The sequence below is a fragment of the Plenodomus lingam genome, assembly GCF_022343315.1.
Source record: "Plenodomus lingam strain CAN1 chromosome Unknown contig_6, whole genome shotgun sequence".
NCBI lineage: Eukaryota > Fungi > Ascomycota > Dothideomycetes > Pleosporales > Leptosphaeriaceae > Plenodomus > Plenodomus lingam.
This window is the reverse complement of record NW_027093966.1, coordinates 1,749,159-1,767,261: the sequence shown is the minus strand read 5'-3', so window position 1 is coordinate 1,767,261 and position 18,103 is coordinate 1,749,159. Positions and strand designations below refer to the sequence as shown.

The 18,103-nt window shown below is 51.9% G+C and overlaps 9 protein-coding genes across 9 annotated transcripts; 3 read left to right on the top strand and 6 right to left on the bottom strand.

The window, feature by feature from the left end:
• Positions 1-18: 18 nt before the first annotated feature.
• IAQ61_009809 (uncharacterized protein) lies at positions 19-342 on the bottom strand (the record flags this gene model as incomplete). Its single annotated transcript, XM_066098548.1, has 1 exon — positions 19-342. The coding sequence occupies one exon, from the start codon at positions 340-342 to the stop codon at positions 19-21; it is 324 nt and encodes a 107-aa protein (XP_065951707.1).
• A 99-nt stretch (positions 343-441) lies between these two features.
• IAQ61_009808 (uncharacterized protein) lies at positions 442-885 on the bottom strand (the record flags this gene model as incomplete). The annotated part of the gene is made up of 1 exon (XM_066098547.1): positions 442-885. One exon carries the CDS (start codon positions 883-885, stop codon positions 442-444), a length of 444 nt encoding a protein of 147 aa, XP_065951706.1.
• Positions 886-2,247: 1,362 nt separating this feature from the next.
• On the bottom strand, positions 2,248-4,547 carry IAQ61_009807 (uncharacterized protein). Its single transcript, XM_003838518.2, has 4 exons — positions 4,209-4,547; positions 3,858-4,156; positions 3,378-3,804; positions 2,248-3,326 (listed from the first exon to the last, which is right to left on the bottom strand). The coding sequence occupies exons 1-4, from the start codon at positions 4,333-4,335 to the stop codon at positions 2,518-2,520; spliced, it is 1,662 nt and encodes a 553-aa protein (XP_003838566.1). The 5' UTR covers positions 4,336-4,547; the 3' UTR covers positions 2,248-2,517.
• Positions 4,548-4,774: 227 nt separating this feature from the next.
• Positions 4,775-5,513, top strand: IAQ61_009806 (uncharacterized protein; the record flags this gene model as incomplete). Its single annotated transcript, XM_066098546.1, has 4 exons — positions 4,775-4,844; positions 4,900-5,091; positions 5,150-5,203; positions 5,296-5,513. The coding sequence occupies 4 exons, from the start codon at positions 4,775-4,777 to the stop codon at positions 5,511-5,513; spliced, it is 534 nt and encodes a 177-aa protein (XP_065951705.1).
• A 636-nt stretch (positions 5,514-6,149) lies between these two features.
• Positions 6,150-7,472, bottom strand: IAQ61_009805 (uncharacterized protein). The gene is made up of 2 exons (XM_003838520.2): positions 6,669-7,472; positions 6,150-6,615 (listed from the first exon to the last, which is right to left on the bottom strand). The coding sequence occupies exons 1-2, from the start codon at positions 7,097-7,099 to the stop codon at positions 6,435-6,437; spliced, it is 612 nt and encodes a 203-aa protein (XP_003838568.1). The 5' UTR covers positions 7,100-7,472; the 3' UTR covers positions 6,150-6,434.
• Positions 7,473-7,839: 367 nt separating this feature from the next.
• Positions 7,840-8,427, bottom strand: IAQ61_009804 (uncharacterized protein; the record flags this gene model as incomplete). The annotated part of the gene is made up of 1 exon (XM_066098545.1): positions 7,840-8,427. One exon carries the CDS (start codon positions 8,425-8,427, stop codon positions 7,840-7,842), a length of 588 nt encoding a protein of 195 aa, XP_065951704.1.
• A 458-nt stretch (positions 8,428-8,885) lies between these two features.
• IAQ61_009803 (uncharacterized protein) lies at positions 8,886-12,122 on the top strand (the record flags this gene model as incomplete). Its single annotated transcript, XM_003838521.1, has 3 exons — positions 8,886-9,455; positions 9,502-10,978; positions 11,032-12,122. The coding sequence occupies 3 exons, from the start codon at positions 8,886-8,888 to the stop codon at positions 12,120-12,122; spliced, it is 3,138 nt and encodes a 1,045-aa protein (XP_003838569.1).
• A 504-nt stretch (positions 12,123-12,626) lies between these two features.
• On the bottom strand, positions 12,627-14,702 carry IAQ61_009802 (uncharacterized protein; the record flags this gene model as incomplete). Its single annotated transcript, XM_003838522.2, has 1 exon — positions 12,627-14,702. The coding sequence occupies one exon, from the start codon at positions 14,700-14,702 to the stop codon at positions 12,627-12,629; it is 2,076 nt and encodes a 691-aa protein (XP_003838570.2).
• Positions 14,703-15,315: 613 nt separating this feature from the next.
• On the top strand, positions 15,316-17,505 carry IAQ61_009801 (uncharacterized protein; the record flags this gene model as incomplete). Its single annotated transcript, XM_003838523.2, has 1 exon — positions 15,316-17,505. One exon carries the CDS (start codon positions 15,316-15,318, stop codon positions 17,503-17,505), a length of 2,190 nt encoding a protein of 729 aa, XP_003838571.2.
• Between the last annotated feature and the right edge of the window lie 598 nt (positions 17,506-18,103).

The window sequence follows — 18,103 nt, the reverse complement described above, 5'->3', positions numbered from 1 at the left end:
GAAGTTAGCAAGCTTCCTTCAAGAGTGTATCACCGGTGACAGTGTGACAGCACATACCCATCTCGATCGTCCGTCTCCAGCAAAATTACCAATTGGAAAGGTGCCAGGGGCCAGAGAGAGGGCAGGCAATCCGTAGAACAACTCGTTGTACAGTGCGTCCCGATCATGATATCGACCGTGCTCTGCCCAGTCCTCCAGGTATGCTATCGCATCCTGGCCATTGATCTTGGAGATTGGGGATGGCGTCCAGGAGATGTCACCGAGGCTCTCGTCTACGATATCTTGCTGCACATAAGGCTTGGGCATCTCTTGACCATCTGAAGAGACGGAGACGAGCGACATGGGTCTCCCGAACAGAAATGCAGACCCGAAACTATCGGGCACATAGAGAAGATGGCTATCGTGCGGGGCGTGGAACAGTTCATACACGTCAAGGCCAAACTAGTGCTGCTTAGCATCACCATTGCGTTCCATGTGGCCATGACATACCTCGTATTCATTCTTGTAGCTTCCTGCACGGACTTTGTTCCTGATGTTTTCCCATTGACCCCAAAGATCAAACGGTCCTCGTACCTTCTCAGCGTACTCCTTTGGTGGATCCTTGAGCCATGCAGTCGTGGATTGCCACTGCAAGTAAATACGTGTGCTTTCAATCAGTTTCAAAGCAGGACCCTGGTGGAAAGGCACTGAAACAAGGCATTCCATTGCCAGTTGGGCAGGTACCGTTGGATCGGTACCATCCTTTGGCTGAGCAGCCACCAAAGCCGCAACCTGCGCACACGGACTCGCAGTATTTTGACGGGCGAGTAAAGGAGAAGAAAGCGAGGCAGCCAACGCCGCAGAAGACAGCGAGAGTCCTGCAATGGTACCGAGAAAGCGAGCCATGATTGCAACCCAGTTGAGTGGCACCGGGATAGATGTGTAACGGCTGTGCAATCTCAAGTTCCAGGACGCCAGGGATGCGAGGTCTCCATTTGATTTATACCCACCGTGCTGGAAGACCCGTAGCACGGCGGACCAGGTAGCTCGGACTATCAGGTATGGCTCTATCCCGTACATAAATCACCTTGAACCGCCGAGCGCACAGATGTCAGCTCGGGCTCGAGGGAATCCTCCCCCACCTATAATATAGAAATCTAGGCCAGCAAAAGATGGTAAAGGTACTTGCCTGTTCTAAGTCTTAGCAGAGTACATGTATGTTGCCTGAGAGTTGCGTGATTTGGTAGCAGAAAGGAAAATACCTCTTGTCCGGAGAACACACTACCTAGTATACCACCGAGCTAGGGTGAGTATATACGACTGGCGCCATACATGGTACACGGGGACAGTAAACTCAGACGACCCGTCGCACTTGGGAAATGAGGCAAAAGCGAACACTTGTACGCCATCGCCCTGTGTACGTCACGTTATACATGGTAGGTTATTGATGTTGCGACAATACCTTTTCAATGGAACCATCTGTAATACCCACAGCAGGATGGATTGCTGCAAGGAAATGGCGAAGCTATACATAGAACTCGTAGGGGTAGGTAACCACCCATGCAAACCACGCAGATCAACGCCATAGGTACCGTACGGTCAAGTAGCTCCCTCACCATCATGTACCGTATCCAACACAACTTCCCCAGACACAGCATCGGCAACACAATCATACAGTCCAACCCACTGCAACCTCGCCCCAGCCAGAAACCCAACAATAAACAACAAACACCCCAACCCCACCTCCAAATTCCTACCCAGCTTTCGTAAAGCGGTTCCATGAGCCAAGCAACCCCACGGCTTCACAAGATTGGCAACACACTCTATACTCCTTTAGGAAAGGGACCCCGACACAGTGTCCACGACTTCTTACACTTGGCATCCGCACTTGCTGGATACACTTTTCCCGCTGACATCAGAAGACGGTGTGGTGGAAGCGGGGTTCAGCGTCGGCGGCCCGCTTTGCTGTGGCTCCGGTCGGGCGGTGGGTAAATAGAAGGATAGGTACGGTACATTAGGTGTCGAGGTGGCTTGGCTGTGGAGGGGAGAGAAAGTGGATTAGTAAGTGGGTAGCGGGCAAATTGCGAGGCCTGGGGCTCAAGGGCGTGGAGGAATGCAAGGGCAATCAGCAGCTACTATTACAGTAGAATTCTTTCTCCCTCGAAATATTGCTCGCTACCTGGCGCCCTTGAATTGCAGTGTCTCTCTGGACGGCAAAGCCGGAAGGAAGGACGTTACCAAGGCCTTCCTTTGTGTATATAACGTGATGATTACGAATGGTGATGATGATGAAGGTCCGATAAGCACACTGAGTACACAACTTAATAGGTATGCCCCAAATGAACGCACGGGTGGGAATAGGCTAGTGATATCTTCGGCGAGATCTCAAAGGACCATCGAACCGGCCTTAACATTTCAAAGCCGAAGTAGGAACAAGTGTGGATTGAACTGGGATTAATATTGATAAAACTGCAAAGTTCGGTCCGCAAACAAATGTCTGCGCCAAGCCTTTGCATCCGCTATACATAGTACCGTATGTTACAGCTTCATGCCTAGAACCTTGTGCACCCGCAGCGCTTGCCTGATACTCAGGTCGAGCATGATTTCCTCGCTTCCACCAGGGATAGCATAAGCCCTCACATCTCTGTACAGCCGCTCAACCTTGGCACCTTGCCCTCCGCGACTATAACTCAGACCGCCAAAGATCTGACTCGCCTCGCGGGCGCAAAACTCAAAGGTGGTTGTGCTTTGCGCCTTCAAGCTGGCAATGGCGCCACCAAGCTTCAACATGGCCTCCATCTCATTCATCTTTTGGCACTGGTAGACCAGGTTCTCGAGCCAGTTGTAGGAAGCTTCAATTTGGCGCGCCATGTGGGCGAGCTTGAGACGGATGACGGGGTGGTCAATGAGGCGCTTGCCAAACGTCTTGCGCTTGTGGGCGTACTTGACGCTCTCTTCGTAGCAGACGCGAGAGAAGCGAATGCACTGGATGATGATACCGATGCGCTCGTGGTTGAAGTTGGTCATGATGACCTTGAAACCCTGGTTCTCTTTGCCAATGAGGTTCTCAACGGGGACTTTGACGTCCTCAAAGGTAATGTAGGTTGTGCCACTGGACCAGACACCCTGACAGTCCATCTTCCGTGTTGACACACCGCCGGCACTGCGCTCAATCAAGAGAACAGAGATACCGTTCATACCCTCGCCGCCGGTACGGACGGCAGTGGTAAAGTATTCGGACCACACACCGTTTGTGATCCACTTCTTTTCACCATTCACAATGTAGTGTTTGCCATCCTCGGAGAGCTTGGCCTCACAGGTCAAGTTGGCAACATCGCTACCAGCATCTGATTGAATTAGCTTGTGCAGTGACTCTGACTGGAATGGGGCATTCTTACCTGGTTCAGTAATAGCAAGACAAATCCTCTTCTCGCCGTTCAACAGACCTGGACCAATGCGCTTCACGAGCTCTTTCTTGCCAAATTTGAATAGAGGAGGGCCTCCGATGCCGTATCCTCCAATCAGGTTCCAGACAAGACCACCACTACCAGTACGCGACAGCTCATCCGTAAGGATCATCTCGTGGAAGTGATCCCACTTCTCAGGTGGCACGCTCTTGACCCTCTTGTCTGTGTACTGTGCAGGATAATGGATACCGAGCAAGCCAGCAAGATAGCCACGCTCGCCCATCTCGAGGTAAATCTCATCGGGTACCTTTCTTGTTTCCTCCCACTCTGTAACATATGGGGCGATCTTCTCGTCGACCCATTGTCGGACTTCTTCGCGGAGGGCAGCGTGAGTTTCGTTGTAGTAGGGAGAGTGGTACTATAGAGCCAATTAGTTATGCTCTGGAGCCAATGCGAAGATGCTATGCATACAGTCTGGTACCACGATGGATCTGCGTATGGCACTAGATCGCCATAGGAGTCGAATGGCTCGATATCCGCAGCGGCGGAGGTTGGCTGAGGTGCGACGACGCCAGAGTTTGCCTCTGGCTTGACGATATCTTTCTTCTCGCTCTTCTTTTCAGGAGCGGAAGTCGCAGGGGGAGCGGGTGGTGCCGCCTTGGTGTCTAGGGAGCCAACCTGTAGTTTCTTTTGGTACTTCTTAAGGATGCTGTCGTTGTGGTACTTCCAGAACTGCTTGGAAGCGTCTTTGCCAGCTACGCGGGTGAGGACTGGGTCTGGTCAGCTCCGAGTTTACACGATGAAAGGACAGATAAGCCTTACTCTTCTTTCCTCCGGGATGTTCATCCGCAAAGTTGGTGAGGTCATAGACATCCTCATCTACAATAATCCACAAGTCACTCGCAGTCTTGTGTGACGCGACCTCAGCCGCAGAGAATCGCTTTGACATCTTGACTGATGTTCAGAGAAGGAAGGATAGTAGGGAACGAGAAGGACAAGGTAATGGTACAGAAGACTGAGCAATGATCACAAGACAGAGCAGGGCGCAGATGGAGTTATGGATCCCAATCCTTTCACATGCTCGGCTACTTCACGCCAAGCGAGTCCGGGGCAGCCGCTGAAATATGGCGCATGAATGTGATCGCAGACGTTGCAATTGGCTGCGTGGTTACAGATGAACCAGCCTCCCGTTTGAGGCGCGACGTCATGTCATAAACTGCCGAGGTATTGCCTCTTTCGGACGCTCACGTGGACGCATTTTCGAAGCTCAACCACAGGTCTTTCACATGCCAAACACGGTTTGCTGACAATCAGAAGCTTGACGGCTCGTCGTACCATCATATACATTAGCTGTTGCGCATGTTCAAGGCCGACAGGACGATCGGACGATGTCAACCCCAGATTTCGCTAGCGGGTTGGAGAGCAAGTTCGCAGCTTCGAAATGCGGAGTGACTTCACGTGAGCTCATCGTCGTGGGGATGGACTACCGGTAGCACCGTCTTGACATTCGCAGCTCATGTCCCCCACAAAGCTAAAATCCGAACCAACGTTATGCCTACTCCGACGATGTCTCCTCGGGACAGATCTTCAGCTGAGGTGCTAGTGAAGAAGGGCTCAGACATAACGGCTCCTGATGGCCCCCAAACAGAAGGCATGATTCGCATGCCTGCGCTTGTAGATGTCTCGGATCAAATGTGTAGTACTGGCAAGTTACTTCCTCTGGTCTGGGACCATGGGTGACGGCTCTAGACTAACGATCAAAGTAATGATCGCGAAACCGCACACAGCTTCTGCAGTTCATCACCATGGGGAAGAGGGTATGTCTTGAGCCCGACTTGTACAATATTCACTTTGCTGCGCCTGTTGCGAGACAGCGATCCACCATGGACCTGCTCTGATTGATTCCCAGACACCATCGTGTTCGCCTCGAAAGGTCACGGTGCCATTGTGAGTGGACGGAATGGAGAAAAGAGGCAAGAGCTGGCCCCTGGTGACTTTGCTTTGATACCTGCGTATGCCGAGCACCAAGAGGTCAACGATAGCGATGAGGATGTCGTATGGATTATCACTCGTGGTGGCAGAAATCCGATAGTACAGAACCTCGAAGGTTGGAGTAAGACGCATTAAAATCTGCCAAAATAGAGAATTTTTTTTTGGGGGGGGGGATGGAGCTATTTGAATGCGAAGCAACTAGTATGTAAAGCCTGTGCAAGACGATGCTTATCATAAGGTACCTACCGACTCGAATACAAAACCAAGCACCTTCAACAATCCTTAGCGTGAGTGACCCACAGGGAACAACTCCTAATCTTACCCGTAAAAGATTATGGCTTTGGTATGTTGTCGAGTTATTCAGACATGTACATGAACTCGCCTTACCAGAGGAAATGATTTGTGCCCTGAGGAGGCTCTGAATAAGTGATAATGTGTTGGTCAGCAGTGACCCACAAAGTAGCAGGTTTCGTCAGCAGAAGCTGTTAGACCCACACGTGTGACAGCTCATAAGATTGAGTGGATACGACTGAAATTCGGAATCCTACTCCTCCCGACTAGGACGACATGAGGTGAGTAGCGGTCGGCGTATGTACTGTGTACATAGATTGAAGGGCTTCTAGACGTGGCTGGGCTGTGAATTGAAATTATGCAAGTCTGTGCCCAACAATAATCGGTCCGCAGTACTACTCGTCGTACTGTTTGGACAGCCCAAAGGAACACCATAACAACAGAGACAAACAAATTGAAGGTGTCATGAGCATTTGACGTGTGACGACTAATAGTGGTATTCATACGGCAGAGGCCGCCGTTCATTCGTGAAATTATCTACAAAACGTGCAAATTGAGACATTCGATATATGCTCGTGCAGGTCGTAAACGTACTCTTCGGTCCTCATGAAAGATGCCCAACCCTATATACCAGGTATCCAGATGAATTATGTATAATGAAATTCGTAAAATACAATAACCAGCCAGCCTCGGACAGCCAGCACCAGATTGTTAGACTATGGAAAGGCTCGTAGGCGCAGGCCGTTAAAAGAGTGACTGCATGCCCTAGACATAACTGCGTCGGCTTCGGCTGTGGCTCTGGTGTGAATAGCGTGGGCTGCGGGATCGGTGGCCATGACGAGAGCGGTGGACTTCACGCTTGACGACTACGCGCTCACCGTCGCTGCGGTGATGGCGGTGGACAAGCAGAGCCAAGATGGAAGTAATGACGAAAAATATGATGTTCCTGCTGCTGATTAGCATGATGCACCGAGACTAAGAACAAGTACCTGAACCTACATGATGCCAAAAGCCCAGCTTGCCTTGAGCATGGCGCATTGACGGTCGACGTTCAAGTCATATCGGTTTCCAGTGATGCTGAAGATACCCAGGTTGGCGCTGTACTGGCTGTCGCGGCTGACATCTGTGCAGTCTGCATTGGCGATGCCTCGAAGCTCATATACAGCTGCGATGAAGGCCCCGACGAAAAGTAGGTCAATAAAGGCAACGAACTTGGCCGAGTGACGTGCGCGCGAGTAGAGGAACAGTGTGCCTATAGCCCATGCCGCACCCAGGACGGACACGATGAAGAGGATCAGGATTGACCGCGGCGTAAGGAAATTGCGACTGTTGAACCAATCGACAAACCAGGCGAGCATGCCCAGTGTGGGAATGAGGGTGACGATCTGGAAGACCCTCCAGAACATGAACAGGATCCCAGAGAAGGACATGATGGCGGTTGGCTGTTGTGTATTGTCCCGAGATGACTTTGGGGGGCAAAGATGGTCAAGATGTCCGAGTGGGTAGAGCGTGCCAGGTGAACGACGGGCGAGACGCCGTGTCGTTGGTATGACGATGCGCCTGATAGTTGGTGCGATGCAACGAGGTCTGGTTATATGACAGCTGCAGGCAGAAATGGTGGGACACCGCGCCTTTATGATATGTCGCCTGGGCAGCGACTAGGATGGCGGATTGTTTTACAATTGGATGCCGGCAGACTGTTAGTCCTGCAAGATATATGGGGGTTGATAGGCTCTGAGAGTGACGTAGAGTTTGGTGGTTGAGTGTAAGAAACCGGATAGGTAAGAGAACGTGGGCCAGCATAAGGCACTTTCACCTGGGCAGATGCAAAATGGCGGGGGGAGGCTGGGATTTGAGGTGGCTGGGTTGTACCTACCCTACCTGGACTACCTGGCTACCTAAGTATACCGGTACACCTACCTTCTCAATTTCGGCCAACCACAACACCTCCTCTTCTACGCCTCACTACTACTACTACTACTACTACTACTACTACTACTACTACTACTTCTCACGCCTTTTGCTTAGTCCAATACTTGCGACATCTTGGTGGGTTTCTTTTGTCGCAGGTTCTTTTTTCGAGCCCAAGGCTTTTACTGTGTCACCCCTTTCGAACAAGCCAAGAGTCGCAGTCTAGGGGGGCAACATCGGTCGATGCTGCCAATCCTCTTCAATATTGGGGTATACAATAACTTGCGCTCATTATCAAGGGCCTCAACACAATAGTGTCTCTCCTCTTAGGGGCCGTTGAGGACAGGGAACAATGTTCCGACGTTGGCCTTCTTCGGTCCACTTCACCCGTGTTCCGCCCCATACCGGTACCATCAGGTCCAACATTTGACCTCCACATTAATGTCGAATCCAGCATCGCATGCGACCCCTGCGATGATCTAGGCAGTTTCGCATCTTTCGGCTCGTGAACAGAAGACTTGCAATGAGTAGCAACGGCTTCCCACAGTAGATTAACGTCAACAGCTCTTTCTAGGATCAAGACGCGGCTTAGCATCATTTCCGTCCTGCAAGGTGATGGGATTCCCCGACGCCTAGTATTGCCAGCCAGGCCGTTCGACCTTATCACAGGCATCTCCTTTGCCAGTAGCGACCGGCTCTTAGTCTGTCCCAACAAGACATTTCGCTCAGTCTTCCCTTCGGGCCCTTCGGCTGGCTCGGGGCGGTATTGGGCTCTCAGCCATGCTTTGGAGCTATCCTTCGAAGAGCTCGCTACGCTTTTGTGGCTGCTCGCTTCTTGGATAAACATGCAGACGTTTCGAAATCGAACAATGTTCCTTATCAGTGCCAGACCTCTTGTCGGTCCAACTACGCTCTATCCGGTAGTTTAATGGCTCCACATGCTTGACCTGCGGCAAGGGAACCAGGGTCCTCAAAAGAGGGCAATCTGCACTATTATACATCAGCAACTGTATGAAGAATGCCCGACATGTTTACCCCTCGTGTTACCTTAAATCGCGTCCTACCTTTTTCATTCATTGAGTTCTCATGTTCTTTTTCTGGGCATCTTAATGTAGCACACTTGCAAGTCCGACTGTCCCATCAGACCACGCCATGTAAATCCACTCACAACAGACTACAACTACCTCTTCCCTGAAATCTCATCTCCTCTTAGGTTCTCCATGATTCTGATCCACTCATTCCCTTGGGAAGGCCATTCTTATAATTCTCACAATTAATCGCCGATCAACACTCACTAGCATAACAATGTCTGCCAGAGGAGCTCGCAGTCGTAAAGTGCAGCAAAAGAGCATTGAGAAGACAGAAAAGAAGGGTTCTCTCAAGGGAAAAGGAAAATCTACAGAAATCAGCTACGATAGCCCAGATGCATTTGCCCAATGGCGTGTTTCGCCGAGCGTCAACGACTCAAGAAATGGCATTACCCGGACACTTACAGGATCCAGCAAGACCAGTCGCGGCACCTCACGTAGTGGCTCAACCCATGATGGTGGACTGACTCGATCTCGTTTAAACACTGTACATTCGAGAAATTCATTCGAAGAGCGACAAAGCCCAAGGCCCGCTTCGGTATCCGATGTCTCATCCAAAAGCAATGCAAATGCCAAATTCCAGACACATGGCAAAGAGACAAAGGCTCCTCGCGGTAGAGGCGGTGGAGTGCCTATTAAGAAGATGAACACAACCTTCAGTGTACCACCCACCTTCCGAACTGAATCAACTTCATCTCAAAGTCAATCGAGCCAGAATTCTTGGGCTAGTTTCAAAATTTGGGGTAGAGAAAGAAATGAGATGCGACCCTACAATGGGTTCGATCTGGTAAATTTAGTCACGAACGTATACAATATTCATCTGACGTGTTCAGGACCATGACATGCAGACAGGGGAGGTATTAATCCACCTTGGTGGACAGCAATTCGAAGACGACCTCCCGGTGCCCACAATACGGGCTGATCTTCAAGTCCTACAAGATTCAGGCTCTACATGGCTGACAAACACACTCGCAATGGGTCGTATCGAAGATGACGACATCAGCGACTGGGAATTGTCCAACGATTCGGGGTCATGGCTGCAAAATGAGCTCCCACCACCCAGTTTCAATCAGCCCAAACGGCACAAAATGCTACGACCAGCTTTGCCGGGTAAAACGTATCCCCAACCTTTTGCAAATGACCAGGGGCACAGTGGCGTAGACTCTCAAACGACATCGCAAGCGCATCACCTCACTGAAAGTGCTCAGACAGAGTATGCGATCTCGCCTGATCTATCCCAATGGAGCGATGATCAAATGACAACTCATCAGATATGGTTTCCTATACCAAGTAATATACAGACGATGCATGGTCAAAGACTGCACCATGTTGCCATTCGCAACTTTCTCGCCATCTTGCATGGAAAGTCCATAGTGGGAGCTGATTTATTCGAGATGGTGGATACATTGCAGGCTACAATTGTAGTAATGTATGATTTGGACAACAACCAGTCTGGCCTGACACCTCAAGAGCTGAGTATCCAAATGATTACAGACTATCTAGAGCAGCATGGACTTGATGATGTCCGAAACAATGTCAGACATGCTTTGGGGCTTCTCTTGTGGTCCGAGCAGGACAATGTGAGGTGGCGACAGGGCTATTTGGAGAGTTTTGTTCACCTTGCGGGAGTCATGACATCGGAAATAGAGGAACTTTCGGATTTTAAGCGACTGTCTGTAGTGACGAGGCGTAATCTAGGAATGGCTGGCAAGACGCTGCAATTGCGAATCATGGAAGCAGAGGAGCGGCTAGCAGGCTTTGAATTCGCGGATCTTTGGGGGAACGATTCCAAGATTGCCAACGGTCCAGTACATCGACACTGCCAACTATTCCGTCAATTTTTGGTCAACCACTACGCCCGGATCTATGGCAGCTGGCCACCAGTCTCCGGTAAGACTTGGCTCAACCGTAAGATTGTACAGGCCATGCAGAACGATTTTGGCTCTCTTTACGACTACCTTGTTAATCGCGAAGTCTTTTGGAACCCTCGCGAGGAGCGCGCAAGAAGAAAGTGGGAAATGGCGCATCGTAAGATGGACGGATTCCAGGCAGATCTACCAGAACTGGACATCACTGATGTGCTGGTCATGTTTGACGGAAAGCAAGGATACACACATATCCCGCATCCCTACCCATTACTTCCGATAGAACTACCCAAGGGGGGCAAAGAAAAGGAGAAGAAGGGGTTCTTTTCGTCGTTGAAGAAGGACAAGACCAAGGAGACTACAAGGGACGCAAAGGCTCATCTTCAGCTCTCCATTGTCTTCAGTGACGCAACTAACATTGAGAAGCTAGATGTGAACTTCAACGGTAAGCAGAGACTCCTAGCATACACATCGATACCTACTGACAGACTCCCCAAGGTTCCACCTTGATAGACAAGTTCGAGCAGTTCGAGCTCACCACCGACCTAAAGCACGCCACGCCCCGTGTAGCGCGCCTCGGTCGCTGGGTCCTCCTCTACGGCATCCTCCAAGTCCTCTCCACACTGTCCGTCGATGTCCAAGGCCTGAAACATACAGAAGGTGTCCACTATTTTCTTTGCACAGATCTCAAACGTGTCCCTGAATGGGTCACCAACGGCCAACTGGAATACCTCGAAGCCAGCCAAAACCGTTCCTGGTGCTGGCAACGCGCCTGGGACCCCAAGACTGCTCATGTCCCCCCCATTGAACTCGAAGCTTCCCTTCCTATCAACAGAGAGCGCGGTGCTACCCGCCAGGAAGATTCGTACAAGGGAGACTACTGGGTTATACATTCGTTTCCCAGCCCGCCACCACAAGGCGCTCTTCCTGCTCCACCCCATACCCTCGACTCTACAACATCAATGACAAACGACCTCCGCCGCATCAGCAAGAAAATCGACTCTCTCTCGCTCCCTCACAACACCACAAGATCCACCCATCAAGATCTGCAACTTCCTATCCAGCACCCACACCTCACCGCAGACAAAAAGGAAATACTCAAGTCAAACAACTTTTACCCACCACCTTCCACCACCACATCACGCCCCCCCTCACGCTTAGATGCTCAAGCACAACATTCCATCCAGACCAACCCCCCACTACGAAGTACATCGCGTATAACCCACTTCAACCCTCTCAACACCGTTATCAACACCCACCACATCCCCACCGAGCCAGACTACCACGCCCGCCATCTTCGCAGCGGAATATCAAGTCTGAACACGGATTTGGGCGCATACCCTTTCAGCCACGCTGACACGGTCTTGTCCCTGCCGCCGCATTACCATGAGAGTGGCGTTGGAGTGCGCGGTGACGACTCCAAGGGTGCTGGGCGGGCGGTGCGGCGCGCTGATTGCAAGGATAGGGAGAGTGGGGTGTTGGGGTTTGGATGTGGGTTTGGGTTTGAGGATGGGGATGCGTGTGGGCGTGGGGGTGTGCATGGGGATGATATTTTGGGGGTTGGGAGTCGTGGGGGTGGGGTGGGTTGAGTGGTTTGTTGGTGGTGTGGGAGGGTGGGTTAGAGGGAGTGTGGGAGTGAGGGAGTGTGGGTTAGGGATGATTGGATGGAGGAGGGAGGTGGTGGAGAAGGAGGAAGAGAACAAAATGCTGGACTTATTTATTCTACCCGCGTACCGTGTATACCCCTTCGCTTCAGCGCTCGTCTTGTCTCATAATTTTCCCTTGCTTATCTGCTCTTCTATAAAACGAACAACAAGTAGATATTGATCCCGATGACAGGGAACTTGTATCCCAGGTCTCTTCCCAGACCAAAAAAATCCAAGTTGCTTTGTTGTTGGGTAGGAAGACGTTGAGACGATTTACCAAATCAAGTGTGAGGAGTTGCTCAAGTAGAGGATTCACCTGCACCGAGTCCTCTAAAATACACTTCTGGAATTTAAGCAAGATATACAATTCATGCATCATTCATTCCTTCATTCAACTCAGGGTATCATCCATCCATCCATGCATCCAGCCACAACACACTTACAACCTCAACCCCCGTTTCCCAGAGAAAAGAAAGCCCTTCTCTTCTCCCTAGCCTGTTGATCCAAAGACACCGTCTCATTCCTCGGTCTGCCCCGTTTCCCCTTCTTCGCCGTCTTTTGCACGCCGGGCTGCTTCTCCAGCACCACCGACGGCGGCGCAGTCTCCTTGACCGCTTCCTTGATCGTCTGCTTAGAGAGGCAAAAGTCAATGTGCGCGTTGAACGAGGCGTCGTCGGGGGGTTGCGGGAGCATGCATATGGGGCACTGCCACTGCGCCTGCTGCTCGCTGGGTATTTCCGGGACTCGGGGAGCTGTGAGCGGTTCTTTGGCGATGCGGTGGATGTGCTCTGGATCTAGCTCTTGGGAGAGTTTTTCCAGCTCGTTCATCTCGTCGTTGCGTTCCTGGCGGGCGGCTTCTTCGAATTCCTCTTCGGGCCAGGTTTCCCACGAGTCGTCGGACTTGGAGGTTGTGCTGGGTTTAGGGGCCGTGGGAGGTCGGATGCGGCCGAAGAAGTCGATGCCGGGTTTTTTCGTGCTGATGATGTGGGTGACGCGCAGGCCCATGAGGCGTAGTTTCATGTTTGGTATTTCGCTCATGAACTTCTCTAACATGGGGAGACTGTACTTGTATAAATCATCTGCTTTGTGGACGGCAAAGGGCGGCGTGATTTGACGCGTGTGCACTTCGTAGGTGTGCAGTTTGATCTTGATGCACAGGGTGCGGCCTTTGTATTCGGTGCGTTTAAGATCACCTTCTAGCTCTTCGGCAACATGGCGTAGCTTGCCTCGTAAGTCGTCAGGAGACTGTAGTTCCCGAAACGTGGTTTCGGTGCCTACACTCTTGCGGTGGGACTCGTCTGCTCGTTGAATCTTGGTGCGACCGAGGCCTAGATAGCATTGCATTAGGAACTGGAAGGCCTTTTGCCCAAACAATTTGGCCAAGTAGGCTCGATGCGCATAGATGTCTCCACATGTTTTCACGCCAATTGCATCTAGCTCTCGCTCAAAGACACGACCGATGCCGTTGACCTTGCGTGTAGGCATCGTCTTCATGAAATCCATGATGGTCTGTCTATCACTTGGGAGGTAGAACTGTCCATTTGGCTTGTTCTTATTTGAGCCAATTTTGGCGAGCTTCGCATTTGCTGCAATGCCTGCCGACACTGTGATTTTCGCTCTTTCGAATACGTCGGCCCGCAGCTGACTGACGACATCTTCTGGACTCATGTGGTGCTCTTTACAGTATTGTGTAAGATTCAAGTAGGCTTCGTCGCAACTTGCGCTTTCAAAGCCTGGATCGTAGCGTGCTAGTACTTCTCGTACTTCCTCTGCTTTAGCCATGTATTTTGCAACATTCATAGGTACGCAGATGAGCTGTGGGCAAAGCTTCATAGCCACAAAGCCAGCCATGCCTGAACGACAGCCAAACTTCCTCGCATGGTAGTTGCATGTCGTCAAGACACCTTTGCCAACGGCCATGGGCACCTCCTTTAGCTCAGGTCGGTCTAACTCTTCGACTGCCGCATAAAAAGCATCGCAATCCAGATGAACCACCACCTGAGACAGATCTCGGGTGAGTTCCAGCTCAGCAATGTAGTCGTCTGCTCGCCGCAGATCAGACGTCAGGTCCATCTTTTCCAACTCGCGTCTCTTGGCCAAGATTCTGTTGATCTTTTCCGAGAGGTTTTTATCCTTGGTCTCCTCGTTGTTGAAGAACTTGGAGCCCTTGGATGCATTGTAGATGATTTCAGAGACCTTTTGCTGGTCCACAGTGTCTTGACCAGCCTTGGTAAGCGAAGGACCCAGGAGATGGTACTTGAGCGAGTCGTGGTCATCTGATGCTGTTCCCGCAGATTGTGGACGCCCTGATGTGTTTGGTGGGTTTGTTGATGTGTTGGCGTTGGGGCATGTGGTGTCTTGCTGGACGTCGTCGGTGGAGTCGCTCATGGTGGACGATGAGCCCGCTGTGGGCGAGGCAGACGCGTCGGTGGGTCGAACAAGGGCATGCTGGGGTGGCTGATGGCCCAGGGGCTGCGTGAAAGTCGACGGTGAATGGGTATAGTCTCTAGCAGTGTCTCTCATAGCTCATAGCGTGTAGGAGGCCATGTCGAGCGACGAGCACGATGTTGTGCTGGAATCCGTGGTGGTTGATGGTGGTTGTGGTCCATGTAGACCTAGGCAGTTTAATGACGCGTTTTGCCGGGTTGGCCGTAGTGGGGTTAGCGTGCTGCCTCACACACACGCCTGGGCGTACTCCTGGGCACACACCAGGATGATCCAGGGACTTCCCAGCCTGTTCCCAATCTCACACCATAACAGACGACCAAGGCCCCTCGCACGACAATTCCGCCTCACCCTGCTCCTCTTCCTCTTCCTCTTCCTCTTCCACGTCCCCCTCATCCTCCCTCTCCATCACTGTCCATTGCCCAGCCATGGACGTGGCTCCCATTGTCCATACTCTCCTTGCGCCACCATTGTAGAGCGGGGCAGCTTCAACACGCGTCTGGCCGTGCCGAAACCGAAACCAGTCACCGCTTTCCGCCGCCCGCAACCTGCAGCTATCGTCAACACCGGCCCCTCGAGAGCCCCCCCTCCCCCTAGCAACCGAGCCATTGCCACACCTCACCGCTTGGCCATGAGTTCTCCGCGCATGCGCCGCCTCCACTGCACATAACACCCGCCCACGCTGGAGAGGATGCCCATCGACAGACCCAACCAGAACAATCCACGCCCACTGAAGCCCACGCTCGCTAGTAACCGCACCGCGAAGACACCATTGACCCCTCGCCTGGCAGTCGCCTCCTCTGCCTCGTCCACGGTCAGCTCTCAGAGCACCCGCACCGTCCGCAGCACCAATGCCGCCGCCCCGCGAGCCCCTGTTGCCACGCAGGACAGCGTCACGCCCGCCAAAGCATTCTTGAACAGCAACATCACCCCCCGCTCCTCGTCGAGAAAGTCACGGGTGGGCGTCGACATCACTTCGCCCAACGACTCCCCAAATGGCACACCAAGCAACTCTCGACCAACGTCGTCGATAGATACATACAAAGACCAGGGTGCAGGCCATCAGGGGCTTGTAGTTGGTGGAAACAGTGGAGCCCAACATGTAGCCCGACCACGCAGTATACCTGGGCAGCATGTCCTCTCGACACCAAGTCCACGACTTGCAGGTAACGGTTACAACCACACATCGTCCGAAGGCCTGGGTCGAGACACGTCGTCTTTATTCTTCCACGCCAATGACGCCAAACCGTCTGCCCCAGAGCCACAAGCGAACCAAAAGAAGACCCCCGTCTTCTTCTACGCAAATGGCGAACAGGACGAAGCACCGCGGAAGCAGAGTGCCTTGTCTCCACCGCTATCTTCGGTAGGAAGACCACAATCTGAAAGCAAATTCTTCCATGCCGACTCCTTAGTTGAGGCCAAGGACCGTCCGCCCATCCTTACTCCACCACCTAGGACAGCATCACCAGAGCTTTTGCCACCGCACAATGTTGCATCTGGTCCTCGTGCGCCATCGCCGACGAAAGAATGGTCGCACCTCTCCTACCGCAAAGGGGCGTCCCAGATCATTCGACCTACTTTGGTCACACGTAGCTCGGGGCTATCGAATTTGACCAATCCTAGTACCTCAGATGTACCTGACAGAGCCCGACGGAGGTCCAGTATTACATCGACTATAATAAGGCAAGGCCATCACAAAAGTGCCAGCTTGTCTTCAATCGAGGCTGTGACCGAGCTTAGAAAGCCCCCTCACGAACCGTCGATCATGACGCCCAGTCCACTGCACACCGAAAACCGCCAGTTCAGTAACGTCTCGATCCCAGAAAGCTTGGCTTCTGCCCCCTCGCCTCTAGTGAACTCGTTCTCTGGGTTACCGTCTCCAACACCACTCAGTCCCATAGGGCCTGAAGCTCAGAGTGTACTGGAGCACATGAATGAACTTGCGGCTCATGCTAGACGAGAGAGAAAGGTACTTGATCTCGAGATCAGTAACTCCTCGCTACTGGCCATAAACCGCTCACTAGAGAAAGAGGTCCGGAAGCAAAAGGCTGAGTTGAGACGCTTACGACGTATGAGCCGTGCTGGTCTTCCCTCGCTCGATGCAGTTGGCTCAGCCCTCGAAACATTTTCTGCCACGGCTGGCCACACAGCAGACCTTTCCGACATGTCTGAAGAGGAGGAAGAAGCTGAAGAGCCGGACGAAAGCAGTGATTCCTCCCCAGATGAGAGTACGGTTGATGCTGTTGTGCAATCAGAGCGTGAAGAGTCTCAACGGTTACGGGACGAGAAGCGCCTACAGCTGGATCTTTCAAAACATCAAGAGCTCCTCCTGGACAGTCAAAAGATGAACCAAAGCCTCAAGAAGTGCCTTGGCTGGACGGAACAGCTGATCAAGGATGGGCAGAAAGCACTCGACTACAAGGTGCACGCCAGCGATGTCAATCTAGGTGGACGGGTATTGATCCACGAGGATGACCAAGACGCCCCACCGCCTGGGGAGTCTAGAAGTCTTCTCAGTCCATGGAGTCCTCTCCACACCACTATGGACGCCTTGGACTCGCCCTTTTTCCCCCATGTCGATCGCCATGTCGATCGCGACAGCGGTGTAGACATCGATGTTCATGTGGCGTCCGAGACAGACCCTGATGGCGCACGTGCTCCCACCCCACCCAACGAAGGCAAGGACCCTGTCCCTGAGTTCCGCCCACGTGTGCCTGGCCGATGGGAGTCGTACAACGCCACCCTAGCCCCGAGTAACGAGCAAGATCAAGACAAGAGTCAAACCCTGCAGCCCATTATGGATGTCGCCCCGCTCGGATCGCCGTTTGAAGAGCGCATCCGCCACCTTCACGCCTCGATTGATGCGCTCGAGGCATCTTAGCCCAGTATTTTCAATGGCTTTGAGCATTTAGCGTGTGCTCCCAAATCTTTCATGTTGAATTCGACCCATTTTTTTTTCCTTTTCTTAACGGCGCTTCACCGGCTCGGCTCTTCTTTTATACTATGCGACTAGACAACTAGATCCCATTGTCCGTTGGGCCCTTTTAATTTGACCTGTCCCGACGCTATTATATACACGAGCATGAGTTAGTATCCCTATTCTTTCTTTGTTCTTTGCATTTTTGATTTTTTGCCTGGATTTTGAAACTCTGGCGCCCGAGTATACTATCTTCTGTCACCTATGGCCCGTTTCTTTGCCCTTGTCGCACTATGATAGAGGGTGCGCTTCCGTTGTTGGGATGCACAGGATGACAATGTGGAGTGTGAAAATTTGATAATTTTTTCTTGTGGATTTCTTGCGATTGCTTGCTTGCTTGCTTTGCCTGTTTTGCTTGCTTTGCTTGCTTTTACTTGTTATGGTGCACGTTTATTAAGATACCCCCCACCTCACCCCACACCTTCCAGCCTTGATTGCCTTTTTTGTTTTGGCCATCTTGGCTAGTTGGATTAGCTAGCTACCTAGTCAGTCAGCCAGTCAG